This window comes from Coturnix japonica, chromosome Z (assembly GCF_001577835.2).
Source record: "Coturnix japonica isolate 7356 chromosome Z, Coturnix japonica 2.1, whole genome shotgun sequence".
Taxonomy (NCBI): Eukaryota; Metazoa; Chordata; class Aves; order Galliformes; family Phasianidae; genus Coturnix; species Coturnix japonica.
Window position 1 is genome coordinate 54,356,681 of NC_029547.1, and position 26,646 is coordinate 54,383,326.

General features: G+C 39.9%; 1 protein-coding gene across 1 annotated transcript in view; it reads right to left on the bottom strand.

The window, feature by feature from the left end:
• RASA1 (RAS p21 protein activator 1) overlaps positions 1–11,849 on the bottom strand; it is a 49,951-nt gene extending 38,102 nt beyond the window's left edge. Inside the window, exon 1 of the mRNA XM_015849743.2 lies at positions 11,222–11,849. Within this exon, the coding sequence (XP_015705229.2) occupies positions 11,222–11,610 (389 nt within the window). The 5' untranslated portion in view covers positions 11,611–11,849. The remainder of the gene's footprint in view (positions 1–11,221) is intronic.
• Between the last annotated feature and the right edge of the window lie 14,797 nt (positions 11,850–26,646).

Consider the following 26,646-nt stretch of genomic DNA (forward strand, 5'->3'; position numbering starts at 1 on the left):
CTTGTGCACTCAGAACAATAACTCACTACTATTCAGATGTATACTCTCCACCATTGCCAGATGCAAGACCCCTATTACTGCTTGCCAGTTAATTTTGTTTTCTTGTCTGATCTTACCTAGGAACACTTTTATTTTCAACATTAGCTTTCTAGATACTTAAATGCTAATAATATGGGGGGTGATTTTGTGTGCGTTTTAACATTATTAAACACTGAATCAAACAGCAGTGATCTGGAAATACTTTAGATGTTGTTAGGTATGAAAAAACATAGGTAGTACTGTCAGAGAAGGTTATGGAATGATTCAACTACAGAATGTCTTACCAGCTTTGGATCATAATTTCAGTTGTTGTTTCCATGACCAGCTGTTTAAGCGCTGCTGTAACAAACTTATTACCCACACCATGACCTTTATTTTAATTCTAAGAGAGTATCAATTACAGACTTCCACATTTCACAAACTACTCTGATGCTGTGAAGAAAACATTTCCATCTGTTATTTTGAATCAGAAGCAGCATATTCAGAACTTCAACCCTGTGTACCATAATCTTAGTTACTGCAAGCAGACAAGGAAAACACTGCATGATCACAAGCAGATTCTATGAAGACACAAGCCCCGCGTAGCTATCCAAGAGAATGCTGCTGGCAGTGCAGCCACAGCAGAGGAGCCAGCACTGCTATCTCTGGCTGGCAGAAGTGGAGCCCAGTGGTTCTCCACACAGCACAGAAGCAGGGCAGCAGACACTCGGCCATACCTGTCTCACCAAACCTAGCCAACACGTCTTTCTGGGAGCAGGAATGTGATCACATCATATCCCTACAGAAGTTTGTGGTGCAGTAACAGGACTCCTGGCCCCACAGACATGCTACAGAGTCCATCCCAGAGACAGGCTGCGAAGCAGATGGTGGAGTTGCCATCTGGAAGGAGGCAGCTGCTACTGTGTGTGGAAGTATGTCTCATTGTTCAAACAAGTACTTTTATTTGCATATTTCCTTTTTAAATGCAAGAAAAGCAAATGCGGATTTGTTGTTCCATTCAAGCATCTTGCTCTTACAGCATGCTGCAGTTTTAACTTGGAAACAATGCAGACCAGGAAGAGGGCAAAGCAGGAAAAAGCACCGAAGCAGTGCAGAAGTAATTCTCACAACTTAGTAGAAATGAGGATGCAGATAACAGATGGGGATCTCATGATTTCTACTTAGAAACATATCATCAAATGCTGTATCCACTTCACTCAGAGCTCATCTTAGCTACACACCCTACTGCTACAACAAAATCCAAAAGAAATGAGTATTCCTGAGATGTGGTCAGAGCTCCCTTCTTAACAATACACAGTCAATGGTTTAGTACTCTTTTTTAATGCATTACAGACTCTTGTTATCACCCCGAGACCACGTGAGCTGTGCTCCCTTTGTAAATCAAAAGAGAACAACGGTATGATTACCTCAGACTAGGAAAACTACAAGAAAGCTTCAAATGGCACAGAAGTCTTGAGTAGTCTCAGGGACACAGATGAAACCAAAACCAACAAGATAACCTGTGCTCTTGTTTCTTATCATTCTGTTAATACCAGCCATTCCCTCTCAAACTTTCCATTTTTAGTAATAAACAATGGCAGACTTGACACTCAAATCCACTGTTTAAGTCTCCTTTCAGATTTGCCAGTTCCTCAGTTTGAAGCACATTCTTAGCGCTACCATTTTCATCCTGATGCTGCTAAATAACACCTTGTCCTCCATCTGTCAGATTCATAAAGCTGCACACTGGGTAAAGCTGCACTACTTCCTTTATGTATACTATTTGCAAAGATTAAGCAGTTTCACTCGGATCTTTATAAATTCACTCCTTAATTCTGTCTTGCTAAGTCTATCACTGCATAGTCAGCAGTTTTTTGACAGGGTCTTTGCAGTTCTCAGCACTGCAAAAAAACTTCCTGCCTGAGAAAGCTCTACAAACACGGATCATTTGCTACAAGGGCTGCACCTGCAAAATACTGGAAGGAGCAGAAACTAACCTGAAGCCACGCAGGTGTTCTTTGTCCAGTATGAATGAAATTGGAATGCTCAGTACTACTGTAGGTTAAGTAAGGGTTAAGCAAGGATTTTTAATCCCTTTCACATAATGCATTTTTCTACAGAGGTAGAATGAAAGTAAATCTGATGAAGAATAAATCCGCTTATATCCTTTTACTGTTGCAAACCCCTTTAGAAACACTAAATAGAAATCAGAGTCATACTGCAACAGACACGAGTCCCATTGCAGGACTTGCACATTGCCCCAGACGCCTCTAAAACACTTCCAGCAGAGGATATATCAACTATGAACTTGGGAGAAAAAAATCTCTGTACATCTTAACACAAAGACTAACCAAGGCTGAAAAAAATGTGGCAGGCTTACGTTCAAAAGGCAGAAATTCAAACAATTTCATTAAGATGGGTGAGGTTCTACAAGTTTTAGAGTCTCAAGGATAAACAGCATACTTTTATTACAAGAGATGTGACAACAGCACAGCAGTAAACAAGGCAAAGGAGTATTTCCAACCCTACCTAGTACTTATTTTCTAAAAAGAACACTCACTGCTATTTCCTTCTTGCCAAAGCAACTTAAAAACAAATGACATACAGCTAAATACACTGAAAAGCAGCTTGCATTTTCTTAGTAAAGCGTCAGTTCAGATGTCAATTTAGGAACTCAATACAGCTCTTAGCAAGAAGTTTCTCATTAGTAAAAGTTACTCATTTTAACACATTTCCCATTAGTGCCTTCTGGTCAAGGAAAGGCCTTTTTCTATTTAAACTAAGTGCAGTGCTATCACAGAAACAATGTCAATATTGTTACGAAAATTAAAAGATATTTTCTGACAAAGATTAATCTCTAGGATAACAATATTTTTTGCTGATAACTCCATGAAATGCATCATTAGCTCCTTAACATTCCTCCCTCCATGCATCTTATCCTCTCCTGCATCCAATCTTGGACATTCTCCATGTCTGTTTTACTTTCTGCCAGCTCTGCTCAATCATCACTAACTGAAACAGAAAATCTCTGCCTCCTAGTGCTTTCACCTCCCAGGCAGCAGTACAGCTCTGGGTTAGAGTCCGAAGGAACCGAGCCGAGCTTTGTGTTCTGTGCTTCATTCTCACCTTGCATGCTAGAATGCTTCCCAGCCTCTTGCTCGTGGAGAACTGTTGCTCTAAAGAGAAAACCCCGACAGATCTAGACTTTCAAGCTAGGAACAATGCATGAAGTAAAAGATGTCCATTGCCTCCCACACACAATACAAATAACAAAGAAATATACTGAATAGCATACAATCCATGCAACCACTGACTCTAACAGTATGACATCATTAAAACTGTGTAGAGCTAAGACAAATCAGAACCTGCTTCTGTAACTGAATTACAGAACAATTACTGCAGAAGCTCTGCTATGTTTTGGAAGAATTAAGGTATTTCCCAGTATATCTTTGAAACAGTAAAAATAACAACAACAAAAAAAATCTGAGCAGATTCTTAAACCCACAAAAATCCCTCAAAGAAAAGGTCTAGGGAAAAGGTACTGAGAACTAGCAGTGGTTTGAAAAAGTTAATGTTTGTAACTCACAGTGTTCCAGATTAACAAAATATACAAATATGAATCCTGTAAGGCCTCCGTTGTTATTCATCAACAGATAGAGATGCAGAAAACAAACTGATTTACTTTTGTTCTTAAATTTCATACACAGAAGGCTGATGCAGTTCATATATAAAATAAGCACACAAAACCCAGCAAGCCACAGACTGAATATCCTTTTGTGTGCGTACAACGAGTGGGTCAGCATTTATATATATGCTTAATTTTACAGGAAACAGGTGGACTTAAAACAATAATAGGCCAAATATTCTAGGAAAAGAAAAAAAAAAAAAAAAAGCACAAAAAACTTAAATAAATCCTCACGAAATTATATGATTCTTGAGCTGATTATCAAAGATTGACTAAACCCCCATGGCTTCTTGAAACTACTTCAGGAAAGAAAGCAGTGTACCCTACAAGGGGAAGTTCACAGAAGGAACAGATCCCTTGTACAAGTATCTCCAAGTACTGATGGACGAGAGAAATCATACAAACACCCCAGCTGAGGCAATGGCAGTAATCTTTAATAGAAAATCATAGCATAGCAAATACTCCCATATAGTTGCAAAGTCATCTTCAAATACACATAACTAAAATATTTCTACATTGGCACGTATACTCCAATCTGAGGAAAGCTTATACTTACAAGCAAAATAAAAAAGCCATAACTGGTGGTCAAGTACCACTGTTTCAATTCAACAAAAATGAAAACCCTAAAAAAATCCAAACAAATTGAAACTTGAAGATGAGAAATCACTTTTTCTTTAGGGAGGAGCTTGATTACTAATGGTAGTTTCACCATACGGGGCAGCTCGGCACTGCCATTCTGCCCTTGTACTCCACAGCTGGATAAAATGAAATGAAAAAGATGCTCATGGGTTGAGACATGAACAGAGAAACATTTGGCTAATTACCACCACATGCAAAACAGGAAGATTAATATTAATGCAATTTACTGCCTACTGCTAACACACTGCTAACAGGGGCAGTGAGAACTAAGAGCAAGCTAAACAGATCTTCCTCCTACCCAACCACTTCTACCTCTCCTCACTGGGCAGCAGATGGGAACAGGCAATGGAATGGGGCTGCAGCCTCTGCCTGTCCTCCATGGTCAATCTGCCCTTGTCCTCATACTCCTCCTCCTCTAAAATGTGCCTGGAGCTTTCACGTTTATTTACCAACAGTGGATTCTATACAGCTTTTAAAGTACACCTTAAAGTAATAAAAAGATAACTTAAAAGGAAAAGTTATATATGACAAGCAAACATTAAATAACTAACAGCACTATTAATTATCCTAGAATTTATTTAAAAAACAAACTCCTGAGTTTTTATACTAGAAATTAGATTTGTCTACACAAAAATATAATGAAATATTCTATTTGTTTTCCTAAGGATATCTTGTACTTTAAAGCCTTTGCTATTAGCTGTTGTCACTGAGGTGATTCCAGAGTACTTCAAGCAGCGAGGTCTTATAACAGTCATCTTCAACTATATCATCAGCACATTTACATAGAATCATAGAATCATTTAGATCATCATTATGAAATGAATATTGGGGATTGCCTGCCTGTCGTTCCACCCAGTTCTCCAAGCAGATGAGATATAGCAGGCTGCTCAGAGCCACAGTCAGAGACAGAGACTTAATAATCTCTAAAGGCAGCCTGCTGCAGTGTTCTGACTAACACTGAAGTTAAACAAACAAAACACTCTTGTTTTCTGTATTCAAGTGTAATTTCAAGTTTTTCAGTTTTTTTCCCCCTACATCCTTCTGTCCTATCACTAAGCAGCAAGGAAGAAAGCTTCACTCTCTTATATTTGCTCCCCCTCCATCACGTGTAAGATGGGTAAGATCCTCTTGAGTCTCTTCTTCAGGCAAAACAGTCCAAGCCATTACTTTGGTAGTCCCACATCTGCCTTGCTCCTTTAAGTCTGCGTCTCCCTTCTACAGGGAGCCCAGCACAGCACCATATTTGCCCCAGCAACACTGAGCAGAGGGGAAGATGACCTCGACAGATCTGTGGACAGTGGTCCCTGTAACGTCACCTGAGACACCACTGATAACCCTTTTGTGCTTGTTGTCGGTCAGGACCGTTTGGTCCTGATGCAGCTGTGAAGAGCTGGTTCCCATCCACAGTCACCACACTGCATGTTCTGGTGCTAGCCCTTATAAAGGACAGTTTCACATTTCCTCTGCTGAACTTCAAGAGGTCCCATACCACTTCAGCTCACCCACCAGCTGCATCAACCATATAGTTTTGTCATTGTTTGTGAACTTTCTGAGGGTGCACTCTGTCCCATCACTGCAGCCAATAACCACAATGTTGACAGTATGGGCTCTGTAGTACAACCTGGGGAACACCTGCCTTCAACTTAATTTCATGTCACTGACCACCAAGCCCCTTTGGCCCAACTTCTAAGTTGGCTCTTCAGCCCACTGTACTTCTACTTACCTAACCTGTATGCCGTTAACCCATTTGTTATATGCTATATATATATATATATATATATATATATATATATATATATACATATATATATGAGCACAAACACACGTATGTATATATACAGCAGTCCTAAAGATGAGGTCAGTATCCACTAATCCTCCTGCATGCACCAAGCCAAGTACCTCACTGCAGAAGGAAATCTGGTTGGTTAAGTTCAGTATTCATCTCAGAAACCCATACTGACCACTATCCATTACCTTCAACACAAAACGCAACATAAAGACTAGTGAAAACGCACTTTTCTTCTGTTCTAGATGGATAGAGCAGATGTTTTATGTAAAAGGTAGAGAATAGTAAAGGCTGTCTGCACACATATGAAACAGGAGAGGGAACATGACAAGCATGTGAATGACACTAACATTTCATTGGTGCTGACCATAATTTGGAGAAAGGCAGAGGAAGACAGAATTATTCCACTGGGATAATTCTATGAAGCACAGGCACCATGTTAAAACATGATGCCTCCTACGCTGCTCACTAGTGAGATAAATTCCAAGAAGAATTCTTGGTTAAGTTTTATTAAAGAAGAAAGAAAGATATGGGACAAGCCTAACGAAGTATAAGGAGAACAAGAGAACATTCAACCTATAGATGAAGTGACACCATCAGATACTAACTAGAAATAATGAAAATTCCTCATCAACCCAGCAGCAAATGCTGTTCTACTTTTGTTTCTCCTCATCTAAAGCTCCCTTTCAAGTACATACCTATCACATCAGTTTACTTACCACTTTCCTTCCTTCATACGGTTATGGGCAATTCTGCTTTGCTGCTCTTGACCACACACTGAAGACATATTAAACCATAACTAAAACTAGACTTCTTTGAGCCTGTTTTGTAAGCAACCAAGTCAGTACACTAATCAGCCACTTCAGATAATTAATTCCTTTATCAATTCCTGCTCCCTGCAGGAAGTAAAAACCTCAATTTTTTGAGAGAGAAATTTAGCTGCTAACTACATTAAGATTAAACAGAAATGGAACCTTGTGCACTAAAGTCAATTTATATCCCACCTCATTTTTAATGTTTTCACAGAATCTAACTAAATATGCCAACACTATTTCCCCTTTAGTTTTCACAGCAACAGATTTATTCATTGGCATGGAAAATAATCCTCAGCCACTATTCCAGAAAAAAATAAATAAATAAATATATATACATATAACAACACAAACACACACAAAAAAAAAACCCCAAAACCCAAATCACTTTCTGTTCGTACCGGTTACCCAAATAAACAAACGTTGCACAACTCTGGACTTGCCACCTTTGCAAGGCTTACCTGAAGAATCCGGAATTCACTCTACATTTGGACATAAAAATATTATTTCCTGCAATCTTTGCTTGTTTCCCTACCCATCTCTCTATGTTCAGCCTTATCTCACTAATATCTTGCTTGAACAGAGAGTGACCAAAAATGTATCTACTTTTGGTAAGCTTTTTTTTTCTTTAAAAAAAACAGATAGTATGTTGACAGACAGTTTCATTCTGTAACAGTCAGCTTTCAATTTCAACTGACTGCCACTTAAAACTGCTAATCATTGCTTAAAAAGATCACCAGATGAAACTACGAATATTGATGAAATACCCAGCAACTGTTTCTGCTGCCTTAATAGTACAAAGACATCCCAAATAATCCTGACAACTAAGATTTTTAGTCAAAAATCCAAATATTTCACCTATCTCACGTATTGCTGTTTTATTACTAAATTAGGTAGCACTCGCTAATGTTGAAGGCCAACCCCTTACAACATTTCAGACCTCCATCAACCTGCCAGTTGTGCTTGGCAGATGAGGAATAAAGCAGAGAGAAACCGAGAATGAAACAACATAGAATTGCCCGTTTTATTCTTTAGCATCCTGTGCTTCCCACCCAGTATTAAACTACAACATAAATACACATTCGCTACACTCCAGAGTAATGGAAAACTACACGCACTCACACTCTGAACAGACAAGTCCTGAGTCAACTTCACTCAGTATGAAATAAGATGAATATCAACACTACCTGGAAATTTTGAGCTTTTGGTTGCAGGGAACCTGTTAAATGCCAACAGTGTCCTTCTAACGAGACAAAATGTATTAAGAGATGACATGTTCCCCTATTCCTTAGGCACATGGAAAAGAAGAAATTAAGTGTACTTATTAGGTGCTTGCTATCAAAGATGAATATATCCTGACTACTCCAAGCAAACTATAGTTACAGCATCCTGATGGGAAGCACAGCATTTGCATTTGTTTGACTTCCCATCTCTTTGGGTTAGCTACTGTAAAAATCTGCGTGTCAAGTACACTTTGTTTTAGAACTCACTCATAGCAAAAAGTCTATCTTCTATAACATCTTTATGGTCTCAAACTTGCAAGCTGACAATTCATTCAGATTTACTTTTTTTTTTTTTTTTTAAATTTGCAAAGCAAATCATCACACGAAAAGGTCATAGAGTTGTGCTTCAGTTTTTACAAAAGGCTTTGTTTCATTTCATGCATGCAAGTCCAACTTCAGACGGCAGTACAAACTAGGAAATACCAGCAGCAGCTTTTACCAGATATATATGTATTTTTTTAATAGAGTCAGTAACCAACAATTCAGTAAATCCTGAAATGTGATGCATGCCGAGGGAAGGCAAAGAAGCCCACTGAGTTTTACTGTTGTGAAATAAAATCTCTTTTTCATTCTTGTACAAGAGATAATGTCACATAAAGCAAAGCCAAATGTGAAGAGCACTTCCAGGTTTCGGAGATGCAAACGTTATTTATAAGCAAATAAGACAAAGAAACAAAACAAAGTCACAGAATTATCCATCAAGCCGATCATGTATCCCTCCCATAAAAACTGAATGAATTAGGAGGAAGTGGGAAAGGGTGGAGCTGGCAGTCACATTTAAACAAATGAAACAGCAGTTTTGTAGTCATATCCAACTGGACAAATTTAATCTTAACTATAAATTCAATCATTATTCCTAAAGAATTATAGCAAACCTTTCCCTGTATAAGATTATAGATAATATTGATCTTTGTTTTGATAATAAATCAGGAGTTTAATTCCATAGAAGCAGATGGTACATCTACAAAGAAAGGGCCCTTCCAAAATAAAACAGCAGGACTGAGAGGATGCGATTTACTATCAGCATATGGCCAATCTGAATGACTTAAATAAGAACGATGAAAACTGACACCATAAAGGAGCTGAATGAGAGAGAAACACGGTTCTATTCAATCAATTTTTTATTGAAAAGTCACACTCCGAGGGTTATGTGGCAAAGGAAAAGCTGTTAAGAACACAGAGTAGGGAGGTACGTGTACATTTTCCACAATACTTGATTTGTTGTGAAGGATTCTCTTTTATGAAGAAAGCTCAGCTCACAGTTATGCCCTGGTTCTGCAAAGACTCCTGTCTCCCTTTTGTCTGAATAAGGTACTGTTAACCAGAGCAAATTAGGGCCTGCACAGCCTTCCCCTCAGCACACACTTGTCAAAGCACTTAAAGACAGACATCACTCCAGCACTTCAGTCACAGGACAATGCTCTGACAGCAAATCCCACTCCTATTAGCATATGTCCATATTGCATATTTAGGACCGAACAGGTGGTCATTTACAATCTGTCACCCCATTTCCTAAAGATACTTCCAAAAAGGACTCTCTCTCTCTGACTAACATAACTGGATCTAATGGAAAAAGCAGTCTGATCTATTTTCAGAGAGAAAACCAGAAGTACAGAATTGTGTGCTCCAGTGATTTGACAACCCTGAAGAAGTAATTTCACATTCGTGTGCCTCTATTTCCCTCCTGATCCTTTGTCAGAACTGCCTGATCATATTTCCAGCTCATTAGTGACGCCAGTCAAACACTGTTCAAACACTGCCTTAAGTTAGCAAACTTCTACAGAAAGTCAAGAAATCAGGAGATTACAGGGAAGACTGTCAAAGCGAGAGACATGAATTTAAAAGGGATTCATATCGGTACATTTTTATGTCCTCCTGATGACTTTAATGATTCCTGAAATCATGGAAATACACGAATGGTGCAGAAGTCTCTTAAGAGTGGTACTGGGAAAGAATGTAACAAAGAACCCAAACTCAGATGGGCTTTCAGGTCGTCCTTCTGATCCACGCCTTGAAACTATCTACCAACCCTCATGGTTTCACACAATCAGACTCCTTAAGGTTGGAAAAGCCCGCTATGAACATCTAGCCCAACTGTTTCAGTACCTTGAAACCTTACATTATCTACTATCCTCAGGAAACTTCAGGAACAACACATTTCTAGACACTACTTGGTGCAACCAATAGAGCTTCTGAAGCAACTCCATTTTTTAAATAGCCAGGCACCCTCCCAGAGAACTGTTTTCTGTACTGAAACGGGGCTTGAGGTGCTACACACAAACCTGCAGACTTCCTATGCTTCAGCCCAAAGGTTGTGCATGGAGTGCTCATTAATTACACAAACTACACACAGCATTATCTGATCCTACATTTTTCACACAATATAAATTGAGAACTGCTCTGCTCAGAGTGCGAAATTCTGTTACCAGCACCACAGGACATCCATTCACCTTAAAACAGAGATAACAGAATGAAATCCAACAGGAGGTTTGCAGGATTTTCACCTCTGCCTCCTGCCTCCATACAGACAAACCAACATCAGCCTCGCTTTAAACTGGCTGAGCAGCAAAGTCAGGCGCTATTCTGTAAGCACAGCCCGCCCACTATTTTAAAGTAGAAGAAGAATTCTACTCATTTCCAACCCGCGTTCCAGAGTGAGCAAACCTCACCCTCCCTACTCCACGAAGGCAAACACGTGCGTGCAACCTTCGTGATATTCCTGTATGAAATAACAAAAAGGCTGGGGTGTTCTTTGTGCTGTTCTTGTTGCTTTTTTTTAAGGTATAAACAACGGAATGCAAAGGGATGACACGAGGAGAGCAGCGCTTTGTACAGCGGGGAGGTCTCCGCCTGTTACAAAGTTAGCGCCGCAGTCCCAGTCTGTCCGGGAGCCGCCCGGGCCTCCCCCCGCCGCACGGACACGCGGCGCTGCGCGGAGCCGCGCTCTTCCTGCGCTCCGGGAGCGGAACCGAGGGGGGTGGGGGGCCGCGGTACTTACTGGTTGGTGGGGGGCGCGTTCAGCGGGATGGCCACCTCCTCCTCCTCGTACTCCGGCCCGTCCAGCGAGTCGCCCTCGTCCACGGCCGCCAGCCCTCCGGCCGGGGGTAGGGGCGGCGGCGGCGGCGGCAGCGGGGGGAAGGCGGCGGAGCCCGGCTCGCTGGGCGGTGGCGGGGCTCCCGTGGAGCCGAGCGCCAGCAGCCCGAGCGCCGAGCACAGAGCCGGGCCGGCGCCCGGGCTGTCCCCGCCGGAGCCGGAGCTGGAGCCGGGCGCGAAGGGGCCCTGCGGCCCCGGTGCTTTGCCTCGGCAGTGCCCCGGCTCGGCGGCGGCCGCCGTCCCGGCCGAGGTAACCGAACCGCCGTCCTCAGCTCCGGCCTCGGCCGCCATCATGTTGAGCCTCGCCCCCCCTCCCGTCCGCCGCTCGCCCTCCCGCCCGCAGCCGCCGCCGCCGCCGCACGCCGGGGAGGTGGCGACAAAGGGGCCCCGGCCCACCCCGCCCCGGCGGGGAGCGGAGCCGGGACGAGGGCAAAACTGTCCCGGCGGAGACGGGCCGCGAACAATACCCGGCTGGGCGGGGGCTGCGCGCTCACGGCGGCTCCGCAGGGCCCCGGCGCGGCTGCCTCGGCCCCGCCGGCCGCCAGGGGAGCGGCTCGGCCGCCCCGCGCTGTGCCCGCCCCCGTGCGCCCGCCAGCCGGGAGGGGGGAAGGACGGAGGCGGTGGGACGGGCCGCGCATGTGCGCCGCTCCCCAGCCTCGTCCCTATGAGCGCGTGCGTGGAGCTGGGCGGGGCAGGAGGGGGAGCGGCCGCACCGCGTGGGGGAGGAAAGTGCGGGGTAGGAGCGGCCCGAGCCGCCATGGTGTGCGGCCAAGGGGCGGCCATGGTGCGCCCTGAGGCTGAGCTGCCTTTGGGAGGGAAAATAGAAGAAAGTATGGGGAGTAAAAGCCAGGAGAGGCGGCAGGTGGCGCGGGGGCACGGCGGGAAGGGACGGCGCGATCGGGGCGTGCTGAGCCCGTGCTTTGTGTGTCCCCGTTATAGCTGCACCGCCGTGTGCTGCGGGAGGAGAACAGCGCATCGCCTGCAGCCGCTGTGTGACCGCACTGCCGCCCGTACTCCATTGCCGGTTACTCCGTTACCGTGCTGATACTTCTCTCATTATCTTCTTTTTTTCTTCTTCTTCTTTTTTTCCCTCCCCCCCCATAATAAAAGAGCTGACAAATAGCAGCACGTTGACACTTGCACGCCTCTCCAAAGTTCTCAGGAGGCATCTAAACATTCAGGTTTTCAAAGCCTTGTGTTACCAAAAGAATTAAGTGAATTTCTCCCCAGGCCACTAAAACAAACTCCTACTCGCGCTTCCACCGCCCTGCAGACAAACCTCCTTTTATCTGCCGAAACGAACCTTCCTATCTTGCCTTCTGAAGGCAGGATCCCATTCCAGGTCCTGCAGCGCTGCGAGTACCCGTGGGACTCTGCTGGGCTCGTGCCCGGTGTCAGAGCAGACGCTGTCTGCGTCCCTGGGCTCACAGAATGGCAGCGCGTTCATGCCCTGCTGTGCTGGTAAAGAAATTACAGTCTCAACAGCCATCTCTTACGGGCTTGGTTTCCACGTTGCCATATTTCAATCGGATATGTAATTCCACGTTGTCTTGCAGCCCACTGGCTCCGTGGGCTTCTGTTTAATGCTGTTTGCTTTCTCCTACGGGTTTTTAAATAAAAGGATTTCAGCACAGTCTTGTTGTTAAAATGATATTCCTAAACATAGAGCTGCAGTGTAAATATTTATGATTGCTTCGACGAAACACGCTTTTTTAACTGACTTAAAGGGGCAACAGCATGCGCATATAAGCATGGAGACCAGGGCATCTGTGCTCTGAATTTCCTGCAGCACTCCTCCAATAGATTTAATCTGGGTAGAGCAGTTCTAAGTGTGGCAAGGGTTCCACAGAAAGGTAATTTCTTGTGAGACTGGCCGAGTTGTTTCACCCCTGCCCCTGACACGCTGCTTCTTTCTACTTTGCCAGCAAAGTCATCTGCCCCGGGTCACTTGCATTTCCTCTTTTTTAAGACTTTCAAGTTGAATTCCAGGCTTTGATGAGGCTTTATTTAAAGAAATATGTTTGGGTGAAGGATGAGTGTAACAACACTTTCCTTAACACTTGTGCATTTACAGTTCTTCCTTTACAAAAGCTTAGGTATAAATGTTGCAGTATAGTTCCTTCTTCATCCCTACTGTAGGTGATGTTGGGTTAGGTTTCCTGAGGAGTGTATTTGCATATGACCCAGTGCAGGTTTGCAGGATGGCAAATCTGAGAATATATACAGTTTTGTTCTTTGCCGGCTGCTGGGTGTGGTGTCTCCGAGTCTCGGTCTACTTTGAAATATTAGAATTGCAATAATAGCGTTTTTCTGTTCTGATTTAAAGGCCAGTCAGAAGGAGGTCCAAAACTGACTCTTATACATCGTTGCACATGATAATGCTTCAATCCCTTATTGGTGATATTTCCTGACAGTACTACCAAACCTCCTTTGAAAAGCCTGCACCACTGGGACTTATATGATAGTATAGTTAGTTAGATAGTTATCCTGTCTCAGAAATAAAAAGCATCATTGAAACTAAAAGGTAATCAACACTATCTGTGTTTAATTTTGAGTACAAAAGGTAATCATCACTATCTTTTGAGTCCATCAACTCTTCCATTTTCATGGTTCAAATTAGAAATTTCTGTATTCTTGCATATGAATATTTCATTTGTATCGAATCTCTGAGTAGATTTTAACAATAGACCAATTTTAAATTATTTCCCTTTTTTTTCAAAGGATATGTTTTGTTTCATGACTTCCAGATTATTATTGATTTGGAACAGCAAATCACATTTTTGTCACTTGGAAAATGATCTCCATCCAGCTGCAAACTCTTCTATGGCCTTTTTTTCCTTGCTCACTTTGTTCTCGGATAGTCTGCACATAGAGTGTTTAAGCTGTGGTTCAGATGAATAAGCACAACTAAGAACTATAATCCCCTGAAAAGTTTAAATTGTCCTCGAGAATCATCATCTTTCTTTATAGTTCTTTTCCTCCCTATGTTCCAAAACAACTTTAAAAGATTTTTTATGCTTTTCTGTAATTTTTCACTTTCTCTTCTCAATTTTAGAACAGCACCACTGCATAGAAACACAGGTTTTTTTTTTTTGCTTGTCTCACTCTACTTCAGGCTGCATGGGAGAAATGAGTTTGCTTTTTCTTTTTCCCTAACTTTGCATATTTCATGTTTTTGATGTTGTAAGTAGTGTGGTATTTCAGTTCCTTTTTTAAAATTATTATTATTATTTTGTGAGTCCTTTGCACGCAGCAAATCTGCTTGTTTTCAGAAAGAAATTGACATCGCAGTTTCATACTCAGCATTAGCACATGATTCTGAATCTTAAACCTTATGTTAGAGCAGAGAGGCTCAAAGTCTTCCTGGCTAATCTGAGTGAGCAGAAAAGTGTAACAGAAAAGTGGTGAAATGGTGGGCCCTCTTCTCTGTGCCCCTCTTCTCTGCCCTCATGAGGCCTCATCTGGAGTACTGCATCCAGGCCTGGGGCCACCAGCTTGAGAAAGATGTAGAGTTGTTGTAGCAGGTCCAGAGGAAAGCCATGAAGGTGATCAGAGCACCTCTCCTAAGAAAACAGGTTGTGGGATTTGGCCTTGTTCAGCCTGGAGAGAAGGCTCTGGGGAGACCTTACTGCAGCCTTCCAGTATTTGGAGGAGTGTATGAACAGGAAGTAAACTAACTTTTTACATAGGCAGATAGTGATAGGACAAGGGGGAATGGCTTTAAACTAAAAGAGGGGAGATTTAGGTTAGATGTTAGGAGGAAATTCTTTACTCAGAGATTGGCAAGACCATGGCACAATTGCCCAGTGAAGATAGGTGCCCCATCCCAGGAGGTGTTCGAGCGCAGGTTGGATGGGGCCCTGGGCAGCCTCATCTGAGGGCTGGCAACTCTGTTCATGGCAAGGAGTTGGAACTGGGTGGGCTCTTAAGTTCCATTCCAACAATAGGCATTTTCTGATTCTGTGATTCTATGATTTCATATTCACTGTACCTGCTATGTTTAAATTGATGCACTTCCTGAAAGCAGACATTCTAAAAACAGGCACGTATAGTGAAAACTTTACTGGTTCTTGTGTTTAGGAGTTCTGGTTGCAATTGCTACCTTTCAGTGACTGTCAGCTTGTATATATCAAAATATTTTGACACAAGCAAAATGGTTGACAGCTCAGACTGTTCAGTTTAGATGGAGCATAGTTAGATGCTGCTGCACCCCTGCTGGCCTGTTCTCAGAGCACTGTACTGTGGCTTACACAGCCTTGGGTCAGAACAAACTTGGAACTGCTTTAATTTACTGACATCTGATGAAGCAGATCAGTAAGTGCACATGTATCTGGCATTCCTGTGATGGGCTATTGATAGAAAGTTGCTGTTTATAAGCTTGGAGGGTGCTTTAGGTAAAAAACAGATAAAGAGTTAAGTTTCAGTCAAAGATGTAATGGTGTGCCATCTTAGTACATATGAATCAATAAGATGTTTGCTTTTGAGGTAAAAGTATAGAAGTTGCAACTGTTCCCATCCATGTTCTTCCTGAAAAATAGAGTGGCAACTGCAAATGTAAATAAATGTGGGGCCCATAAAATAGACCAGCTATGAAAATAGTCTGTTTTTTCAGTGGAGATTTTGTTGCAAGTTAGTAACAAACTAGAAAATAAAATAAAAACTTAAGAACACATTTTATTTGCTTTGAAGATTTGCTTGTGATTTTCCAGGTGTGATTTTTCAAATATGCCTTGTTTTCTCATCAAGATCCTGTCTGTTAGGTTGGCTGTCTTCTTTTGGTTGTAATAGTTACTTCAGCAGAAGTAGCATTATTCTCTTTCCTGAGGGCTAAATTTTATGTCCCTGAAAAACTATGGTGAAATAGCTCCTTAACTTGAGTAGTATGAGAGCAAGATCACAGTTCTTTGACTCCGCAGTGCTGCATACCAGTTAGTTTTTAATTAAGCATAGAAGCATCCTTGTTTTCAGAAGCTTTTCCCATAAGAGACAGAACCTGAGGTACAAAGGACAAACAATATTTTTTTCCATTTTAAATATGAAAATATTTTGCATGTCGTGATTTTTTCTTCTCCATTAATTATGGCTCATATCTATAAAAGCTCTCAGTAATTAATGACTGTGAGTTTATGCAGCGTATCTATGACTGTTGATAGAAAAAAAAAAATTACACACTGACAAACATCTTTGTATTTTTGCAGCTGTTTAGGTGTCCTTTCAATGTTTGTATAGGTGCTTTTACAGGAGCAGGAGAAAGGAAAAAAGTCTGATAAGAATGAACAAACAGGAAAATGTGATTACACTCATAATACCTACAGAACTTCCTCTCTCAGAACCATTATGTAACCAATGCAGGATAATCCCAGCCATTGCGTGGGGGACAGCCTTTCATTTCATTTTATTTTTCCTGCTTTCACTTTGAGATTGTGAAAGAAATGTTACAGTATAGAGAAATATATCTTTTACATTAATTTCAGTAGCCTAGTTTCTCAGTTTGTGACTGTTATTTGCAACAGTTTAATGTAAGTCACCTACCTATGTCCTGTATTTAATTAAAAGATATTTCTGTCCAACACAGCTAACAGGTGCTTATGGAAATTAAATTATATAAATCTGTGAAAATAATTTTAAATATATAAATATTTTATGCATATATATATTTTTATATATACTTTATATATAAATTAACAGCCTCATAATCTGCATTAGCTGTAGAAGATGGTACCTATTTCTAGATATAGCTTTAATGTAGCTAATAAATAGCCATATATTGGCCTTTTCAAACTGTGTTTATATAGAAGAGCATATAAAATAATAGCAATGAAAATAATTTATCTTTCAATTTCAAATTTTCAGTTCAATTTCCAGTTACAAAGCAACATTGTGATCAGCACAAGTGGCCTGATATTTTTAACAGAAAACCTTCACAAACAGTACTGTTGTAAACTTAAAAAGAATCTGGAAAGGAGGTACTCTTTCATGTAACATATATGAATGGCCATTGTATAGCTAAATCTAATTTCATGTACATCAGGTCTGCATGAAACCAGGAATCATTAAAAAAAAAAAAAATGTCTGCTCTCATGATGCCAACAAAATTTATGTGTATGTCTTCTGACTGTACAAAAAACCAGAATTTGCATGTGAGCCATGAATGATATATTTGCAAAATTGGTAAGAGTCTGAGGTCACATTTACACATCTAAAGTACCTATTCTGTGCATGGAGATTCCTGTTTCCTTACGGGTATGTATATATTACTGTGAAACAAGTTTCTTCAAGTATTACACTGAGGTAGTTCAGGTGTCCTATTCATCTGCCTACAGCTTAGTTCCCGTATGTCTCCCATCCTACACAATGCTTTTATTTGTGAAATCTTTCTGAAGTAGACATACAAGATGTTAAAATCCACTGTGCTATAGCCAATCCTTAGCTACTTTGGTTGTAGGTGAAGATAGTTACACTTAACTATACATAGCATATTAATAGCAGGAGTTGCTAAGTGAAATGCTACTAGGTCAATACTAAGTAATTCCCCAGCCTCTTAACCTTTCCTGCTTTATAACAAATCCCTCCAATTGTGTGCTTTTAAAATAATCTGTTTATTTCTCCTTCCATTGCTATTCCATTTATCACTTCTGATAATGTTTGTTTTCATGAAAGTGATTTAAGCCATTTTCATTTCTATTAGTGACTTTCAAATAAGTTCCACAGTCAGAAACTCTGGTCTATGAATTTAGTGTGTATTTCTATTCTAGAGAATATATAGTCTATGCTCATTCCAGGATGTATATAGCCTATACTAATTGCAGAGTATGTATAATGCTAGAACTTGTTCCAGAATAGCATAAATATAATGACACATTAGTTACCCTAAAGGGTTTCAATAAATATTTGACCGAATGCTAAAAGTATTGAAAAAGATATTATTAGCTGTCCCATTGTTCTGTTTGATTTTAAGTCAGGTACCTGACAACCTAACAGCAACAATGAAATCACTGTGAAGCTTATTACTTTGAGAAGAGCAGAAGTCTCATATATATGCTTCAGCATGACATTCTTGATGATTAGGAAGATGTAATGCTAAAAAAGTATCTGAGGTATGGCAACTGCTACCTAATGGTAATTGTTTTAGAGGCAGTCCATTATAAACAATACTAATTACATATGGCATTTAGTAGTAACTTTGTACACTGATAGTTTTTTTCCTAAGATTTTGCTAGAATGTGCTGATATGTAATTCGTTTACTGCTTCTGCAGATTCCCATGAGTATCTTTGCAACTTCCACTGATGTAGTACAATTTGCATTTATATTCATCTCCTTGTAATCAAAAATTATACATAGGTATTACTATGTGTGTGTATGTAGAGCTGTGAGATGTGCAAATGCTTAGAGAAACATGTTGGAGTATAGAACAGGAAGAAACAAAGCTCTGTTTCTATTCTGAGAACTTTACCATTGTAACACTCAATATATGCATTGAATTTACAACAGTAGCAGGGTCTAGGACAGTAAATGAAAAATTAGGGGAGGCTATACTTTAGAATTCTTCTCTTTAATGAGCATTTGCAATATTAGGAGGTGTTGTGGTTCTAAGAACCCCCTTGACACATGCATGGATTAAGCACATTCAGACCACATAGTGGATATGACAAAATGCCCCATACTCTATAAAACTAGGAAAGAAAACAGTTCAATATTCTTCAAAAAGAAGAGGAAGCAGATGCTCTAGATACAGTTAATACTAGATTTTGAGAGGCTTTGCTTTCTGAGAAAAGAAGCTTGAAACTGAAAGAATGCTATGAGCTAAAACTAACTCTGATTTGATGGTCAGAGGGTCAAGAAAGCTGTCAGTGGATACTCAGTGTCTCTTTTACATGGAGTGTAAGAAACTGTGGGTTTTCATCGGGATCTTGTGAGAAAAGCTGCAGCCTATTTGAAACAGCTGCAGTAGAACAGAAGCTGTTTTTTCTCTGGGGAACAAAGGGTTCTGGCTCATGGCTGAATTCATACACAACAGCAGTCAGCAACTCCAAAAAGGATAAAGTTATATTGGCAGTCTTCTAATGAGATTCAAGTTAACTTCATACTGGAGTTAGAGATGGTAGTGGGAGTAAGTCTTTGTACATGTCTTTGTAGGATTTTGAACCTATTGCTCTTTCATTTCTATCTGTTTTTCCCTGTAGAAAGAAACCTTTCTTTGGTGTCAGATTAGATCATATTTTGCCTACACAAGAAAACAAAGTTGTCCCTTCTTACTAACAAAGGGTTCTTCTTAACATCTGTGCTTATGAGTTTTTGTGTACAAGTAGAGGCACTGCATACACCAATCACCTCCTACTTCTACCTCCTACCCGTAACTATCTTTCAGTGTCTGGCAATTTCATGCCTCGAGTTATATGCTAATTTAAAAAGCTATGGGCCTGCATATATCTGAGATTCACAGCAGTGCACATGAAACTGTGCTTCAACTTAAGTATAACTCACATTTCTGTAACTCGATTTTCCTCCATAAGATTTATTCTTGTGGGAATGAAAAGTAATTTGCATTGAAATAAATTTGTTTTGTTGCATCTGTGCCAAACTTTCTAGTAATTCTGCATTTACTTTCCTGTTCTGCTTTCTCACCCTTCCAACCACTTTAGTGTCCTAACCAGCCAATCCACCTGTTAATATCACCACTATTGCCCAAGGAATAGAGAGCATGAACAACAAAAATATCTGTTGTGTCACCTCTGTCAGTATGCCAGATGGCTATTTTAGCTAGACTTCAGCTGAGCTAAGATTATGGATTGTATTGTCGTGCTAGGAAAAACCTGAAACCAAATCCTAGGTGTCAGATACAGAAAATGTGACATATTTGGGTTTGGTACAATAGCAGTAGAAAAGCAAGGTCTCAGATGAATTGCATTGTAGTGCCCTCATAAAAATAAGGTCCTGACAAGGTGGTTAAGAACAACTAAGCATTGATGTACATTCCTGTGCCTCTTATCTTTTCCCACATCATGACCGTCTCTTCTTTCTTTCCCAAAACACTCCCCGAGGAAAATACAGAATAAGAATTGTCCCTGTGATTCTGAACTACATGGAGGCTATTTGGTTGTAAGCCAAGTGCAAAACAGGGGCAGATCAAGGAATGAGCTCAACTAGATGGCTTTCTTGGTATAAAGGGGATGGGAGGGGATTTGCTTTTTGGGGTCTTTCACCTTACCTGAATTTTCCTTAGTCTTCTGTAAGAATAATTACTTCTGAGGTACGGGAAAATTGGGCCAACACTGGGCCCTTGTAGGAGACAAGCACATACATGCATTCATAATCATATTAATTTGCTTATGTGGTACATGGTTTCAATCCCATAACAAATTTGTTCAGTTAATTGCTGCTGTTTATCAAGAAAATCTTCCCTGTCAGTTAGAAAGTTACTTTGTTATTATTATTATTTTTAATTGTCAACATCGAATTCAAGCTTTTTAGGTCAACAGAAACTCACATTTTTGTTTCTTCGCCTCCCAGAAAAATGTTGGCAATACAAAAATAATATTGACAATGTGTGACACAGAATATTTTATGAACTGCAATTACTAAGAAATAGACAGAAAGATAGAAAAGGAAATAATCAAGTAACCACAGTGATGGCAGGGATGTAATTTTCAGCAATAAAATATAGAACTATGACCATGAAAACCAGACAGAGATGGCTGGTAGAGATACCAAGCAGATAATTAATATTCTTGGAGCTTGTGGTCCTCATCCATTTCCCTCAGTGAGATTCTGGTGCAGTCACAGTGATCTGTTGTATTCACTTGTGTAAACGTACTAACTCCAAGAAAACTTTCTAGAAAATAAATGCCCACCAGCATATATCTCTGGGAAAACATATGAAATGTCATGCTCATTTTTCAAACTAGGCACACAGACAAATTCTTGAGCACCATCTCAGCTCTGCAATTTTTTTTTCTATTTTTTTTTTTTTTTTTCCATTGCTTTTCTTAAACTGTGAAGGACTGAGCATGCATTGGTAATTCAAGGCAGGTATTACTGGCTCATGTCCTTCTTGCTATCTACCAGTAACTGAAGGTTGTTTCAACAGGACTGTGCTCTTTTCAGTCCTCAACTTGTACTGTTAGTGGGGATTGCAATGAACTTAGTGCACAACCTTGCACTTGGATTAAATGAATCTCGTGGTTCTCCTAGGCCTGCTGCTCAGCCTATCTAGGTCTCTCTGAATGCTATCCTATCCCTCAGGCATGTTGACTGCACCACACAGCTGGTATCATCTGTAAACTTGCTGAGGGTTGATTCCTATGTTGATGTGATTGATGGAGATGTTAAAGAGCACAGATTCCAGGACAGACCCTTGAGGGACATCCCTTATCCATCTGGACACTGAGCCGTTGACCACCACTCTCTGGGTATGATCTCACAACCAGTTCCTCATCCATCAAATAGTCCACCCATCAAATCCACATCTTTCCAATTTGGAGAGAAGGACACTGTGAGATACCATGCCAAATACGTTACTGAAGTCCAGACAGATGACATCAGTGGCTCTTCCCTTGTTCACTGATGCAGTTACACCATCATAAGAAATGACAAGGTTGGTCAGGCAGGATCTGTTCTTGTGAAGCCAATATGGGTATCCCATATCACCTCCTTCTCTTCCATGCACCTTAGCATAGCTTCCAAGAGGATCTTCTCCATTATCTTCCCCAGCACAAATGTGAGGCTGACAGGTCAGTAGTTCCCTGGGTTGTCCTTTCTGTTCTCTTCTAAAAATGGGTCCAATTTGCCTTTTTTCCAGTCGCCAGAGACCTGACTTCCATGACTTTCTAAATATCATCAAGAATTGTTTGGCTACTATATCAGACGGTTCCTCACTCCGTGTCAAATTACCTAGAGCTTCACAGCAGCAGTCATCAGGGACTGAAGGCGAGTGTGCAATAATTGTTTTGAATCAATAAACGAATCACATTTGCTTGTCATCTCATGTTACACATGACAAAATATATGAAGACCTTTAGTAAGATGCTTTTATAATGTTTTTAGAATTTCATTTGTAATTAAAGAACAAATAGTTCACTGACAAGATTCAGCCATGTATCTGTCTATCTCTCTATATGTGGTAGAAGCAGTCCTTGTGAGATACACTTACATGGCAGCTGTGTATGCTTGAGAGGAAACCCCTTGCATGTGGAACCAATGACTCTCAGCAAATAACAGCTGTTTGCTTGAACTGCTCCAGCTAGGATTTAAAGCTTTCATGAATGGTTATATTTTTAAATACTTCACAACTACATCAAGACCATCAAAATGAGAGGAAAAGAAAAGATTGAAGATTTTACTGCTTAGTAATACTGTAAGACTTTGCTTCAATTAATAGCACAATTGACTATAATGATATATCTGACATCTGCAGTCTCTTTCATTGTGAGATGGAAAAAATAGACAGAGTAATTTCATGCAGCCTGTAATACAATTGAATAGATTTTATCTGGCATGAAGTATCTGGTATAGTGCTGATTCTGTAGACAAAACTGACACAATTGCCATGCTCAAGGTTCATGCACAATGCATTTCGTAAAGCTCATTTGGTGAGCAAAGGAACTGATACAGATAATGTACGCAGGGTGCCTGCTTACATGTTTTCTGAAAGTTCTTCTAAGTACAGAAGATGAGCAAAAAGCAGTGTTCACTTATCTTCTCAGTCTACATGTAATTCCACATGACTCTTACAGGGACAGGATGTAAATTCACTGTCAAAAAATATTTTGCATTTCATAGAGTTAGGATACTTTGGACTCTGTAATTTAGAATTTGTTGTGTAAGTGACTTAGAAATGGAAAAGTAATTCATATGATACTGTATATAATATTTCCCAGATGTTAATACAAAACATGCTGCCACACAAGCCATTTAAACATGTAAAGCAATACAAAATGAATATGAGTATGGCAATTACTATTGTAGAATCATAGGGTGTTTTGTGTTGGGAGAGTCCTCAGAGATCATCTGCTTCCAGTCCCCTGCTGTGCACAGGGTTAACAACCACTAGATCAGGCTCCAGGTGAGGCTGCCCAAAGCCCCATCCAGTCTGGCCTTGAGCACCTCCAGGGGTGGGGTATCCATGGCTTCTCTGGGTGGCCTGTGCCAAGGCCTCACCACTCTCTCTGTGAAAAATTTCCTGACATCTAATCTAAATCTTCCATCCTTTAGTTCAGAACTTTTCATCCTTGTTCTGTCATAATTGGTTGTATAAAAAGTTGATTTCCCTCCTGTTTATGAGCTTTCTCTAAGAACTGGAAGGCTGAAAAGAGTTGTTTCACAAGCCCTCATTTCTCCAGTCTCAGCAAGCCCAGTTCTCAAGTTTTATTTTTTCAAATACTGTTTATTTTATTTTATTTTATTCTATTTTATTTTATTTTATTTTATTTTGGCTAATAGAAATATTACCTTATATAAACCTAGACAAAACAGAGTGTATAGTTTTGTCTTACCTACTTATGTCAGTTTCGAATGTCACCACACTTTGTGTATTCACCATTCAGTGTCAAAGAAACAAGACAAAGATCATGGTAACAGACAGAAGAAACTCATATGGGATAATACCAAATCAGAAGTGAGAAAACATTTCAGTTCATACTGTCATTGCGGGAAACCCACAGATGTTTCCACTTAAACAGATTCTAAACTACCTCAGTATTTTTAAGGTGTAATTTTCAAAGCCAATTTTTCTTTCTTTCTAGAACTGTATATTTCAAAGAAACTGGCAATGAATACTTTCAATGTTTAGAGGGAGCTTATAAGCAGGAGGGAGTCTACTTTTTACACAGTCTGATAGTGATAGGACAAGAGAGAATGATTTTAAACTAAAAGAAGGTAGATTTAGATTAGGCATTAGGAAGAAATCATTTAATCAGAGGGAGGTATGGCCCTGGCATGGATGCCCAGAGAAGCTGAATATACCCCATCCTTGAAGGCATTCAAGATCAGATTGGATGGGGCCCTGGGCAGCCTCATCTGGTAGGGGGCAATCTGCCTATGACAGGAGGTTAGAGCTGAGTGGGCTTTAAAGTCTTTTAGAGTTCAACAATTCTATGATTCTCTAAACTGATTAAGAAATGTGGGTGAGATGAGGGTTTCACCTGCTTTAAATAAGAAAAGCAGCAAAGTCTGCTATCGCTGTTCCTCTATATTACATTCAGTTTAAAAGGTTCATTTCAGTGGAAGATCAGAATTAAGCAAAATGGTCAATATGGAAACATTTAAAAAGCTTTTGGGAGCATTTTCATGTATTTGCACTCTCTAACTGACGTTAGTTACTGTCTCATTCTGGATTTGACTGGTGAAGATCCTGATCCCTTTGAAAAAAAAATAATATATGCATTCATTTGAAGTAATTTGATCTGGTTCTTATTTCTATATTGCACAGAAAATACACTTTGTTATCAAAACAAAATGCTTTAACTAGTCCCAAACTTGTTTTTCTTAAAAGTTTCCTCTGCAGAGAATTTTAAAGAGCCAGACTGTCTCAGAGTTAAGCAACATGTGAGAGTCTCTATCTATTATAGGAAACACATCCAACCTTTCTACATTTCTATTCAGTAATAATAAAAATTGCTTTATAGTGTCATCCTTACATAACATTTCTCAAAATTGTTTCTTCAAGAGATGTTTGATCTACTTCTTGTTTTTTTCTGCTTGTTATAGGGAAAGCCGCGTATAATTTAGCTTGCAGTCACAGTGAATGTATGATACATCATTGTTAATATCCTCTAAATGTACAGTTATGTAGCTGACTTTTTGAAAACACAAATTGCTTGCTATTTTGCCATGGGTATTTTTGCACACATGTCAAATTGTCATACATTTACATAGAAATAAAAGAAGAGAAGGTTGTAAGCATAGGGGTTTGAACTGCCCCAATTCTGTCTTAAAAGCAAAACAAAACAAACAAAAAACACCCACACAAAACATAAGCAATCACAGTTTTATCTTCAGTTTCTTTTTTTTTTTTTTTTCAGTGCAAACACCTACATGTGTGTAGTCTTTATAATTAAGATGTTAGTATCTCCACATATCCACTGTGATTTATACAGAGTGAATGGAGTAAACTGAAGGACTAGAAGATGTCTTATTATATATTTCATGTTTTCTTTATTTGACAGTCTGAAGTCCTTACCTAAACTAATTAATGTGATCTGAGGAAACACCGTCTGAGTTTTAATCAGATGGTGGTGGTTGCTGCATCCTATGGCAGTTCCTCCAAGCAGTCTGACCTCTTCTGTGTGCCACCAGTGGAGACTGTTAAAACACAGAAGACTTGTTATCCTCTACTTGAAAGAAGTAGGATAAATCAGTGAAACACAGTTACTTTCCTACTGTGCTTCTGCATTCTCCCCAGCACAAATCTGAATATAACGTATTTCATTTTCTGGATAGAGGAGTATCTACACTACAAACAAACATACAAACAACAAGAGTAGCAAAACCAACCAATATGTGAAAACACTCAGATTTTCTGCACTGAATCACAACTGTAATGTCTGTTTAATTATACATCTAAGAGCAGGTTAGGTTTACTAAAATTGAGGTGTGACAAGACTTGAGTAATAATAATTACAGAAATATCTGGAAAGGCAGAAGTCCTAATGTCCCGAAATTTTGGAGATAATAATTTGAAGAATCTTCAATTCCTTTTAAATCTTACTATCCACCCCAGGAGAAATGAGATAATCATCTGTTCATCATGTATTTCTATAGTGATTTTAGGAATGTTAGAAGTAGTCTATAAAAATGAAGCATTGGAATTGCAGATTAACAGAGAAATATTTGAAGAGAATAATCAGTAAGGGCATTTTGAGCTCTGTTTGAGCACAGGGAGTGGGAAAGTACATAAAAATGAGGTAAATGATGAAAAGGAGACCAGATAAACTCCTTCAAATATATAAACACACACACACACGCACACACAAAAGTGATTTTATAGTATTTTGTTTAATTAAGACAAAGAATATTTCCTCACCCTGGCAGTTAATACATAAGCCTTGTTTTACAAAATAAACATATTTTCTTGTTTATTCAGTGTGGAATGTGGGAATAATTTTTTAAATGAATAATTTTGCTGAAATCATTTAACAGATAGACAGATACCTGAAAGATATTTTAGGCATGCTCTGTTAAGCTACACCAAAGGAAGAGGATCTTTAGATCATGACTATACTAATAATTGGTTTCAGTATAGCTTCCTTCTTTAGTGGTTGAAGAGTATTTGAATTTTTACAATGGTGAAACTGTTGAGGAAACTATCACCCATGCAAAGCAGGGATGCCAA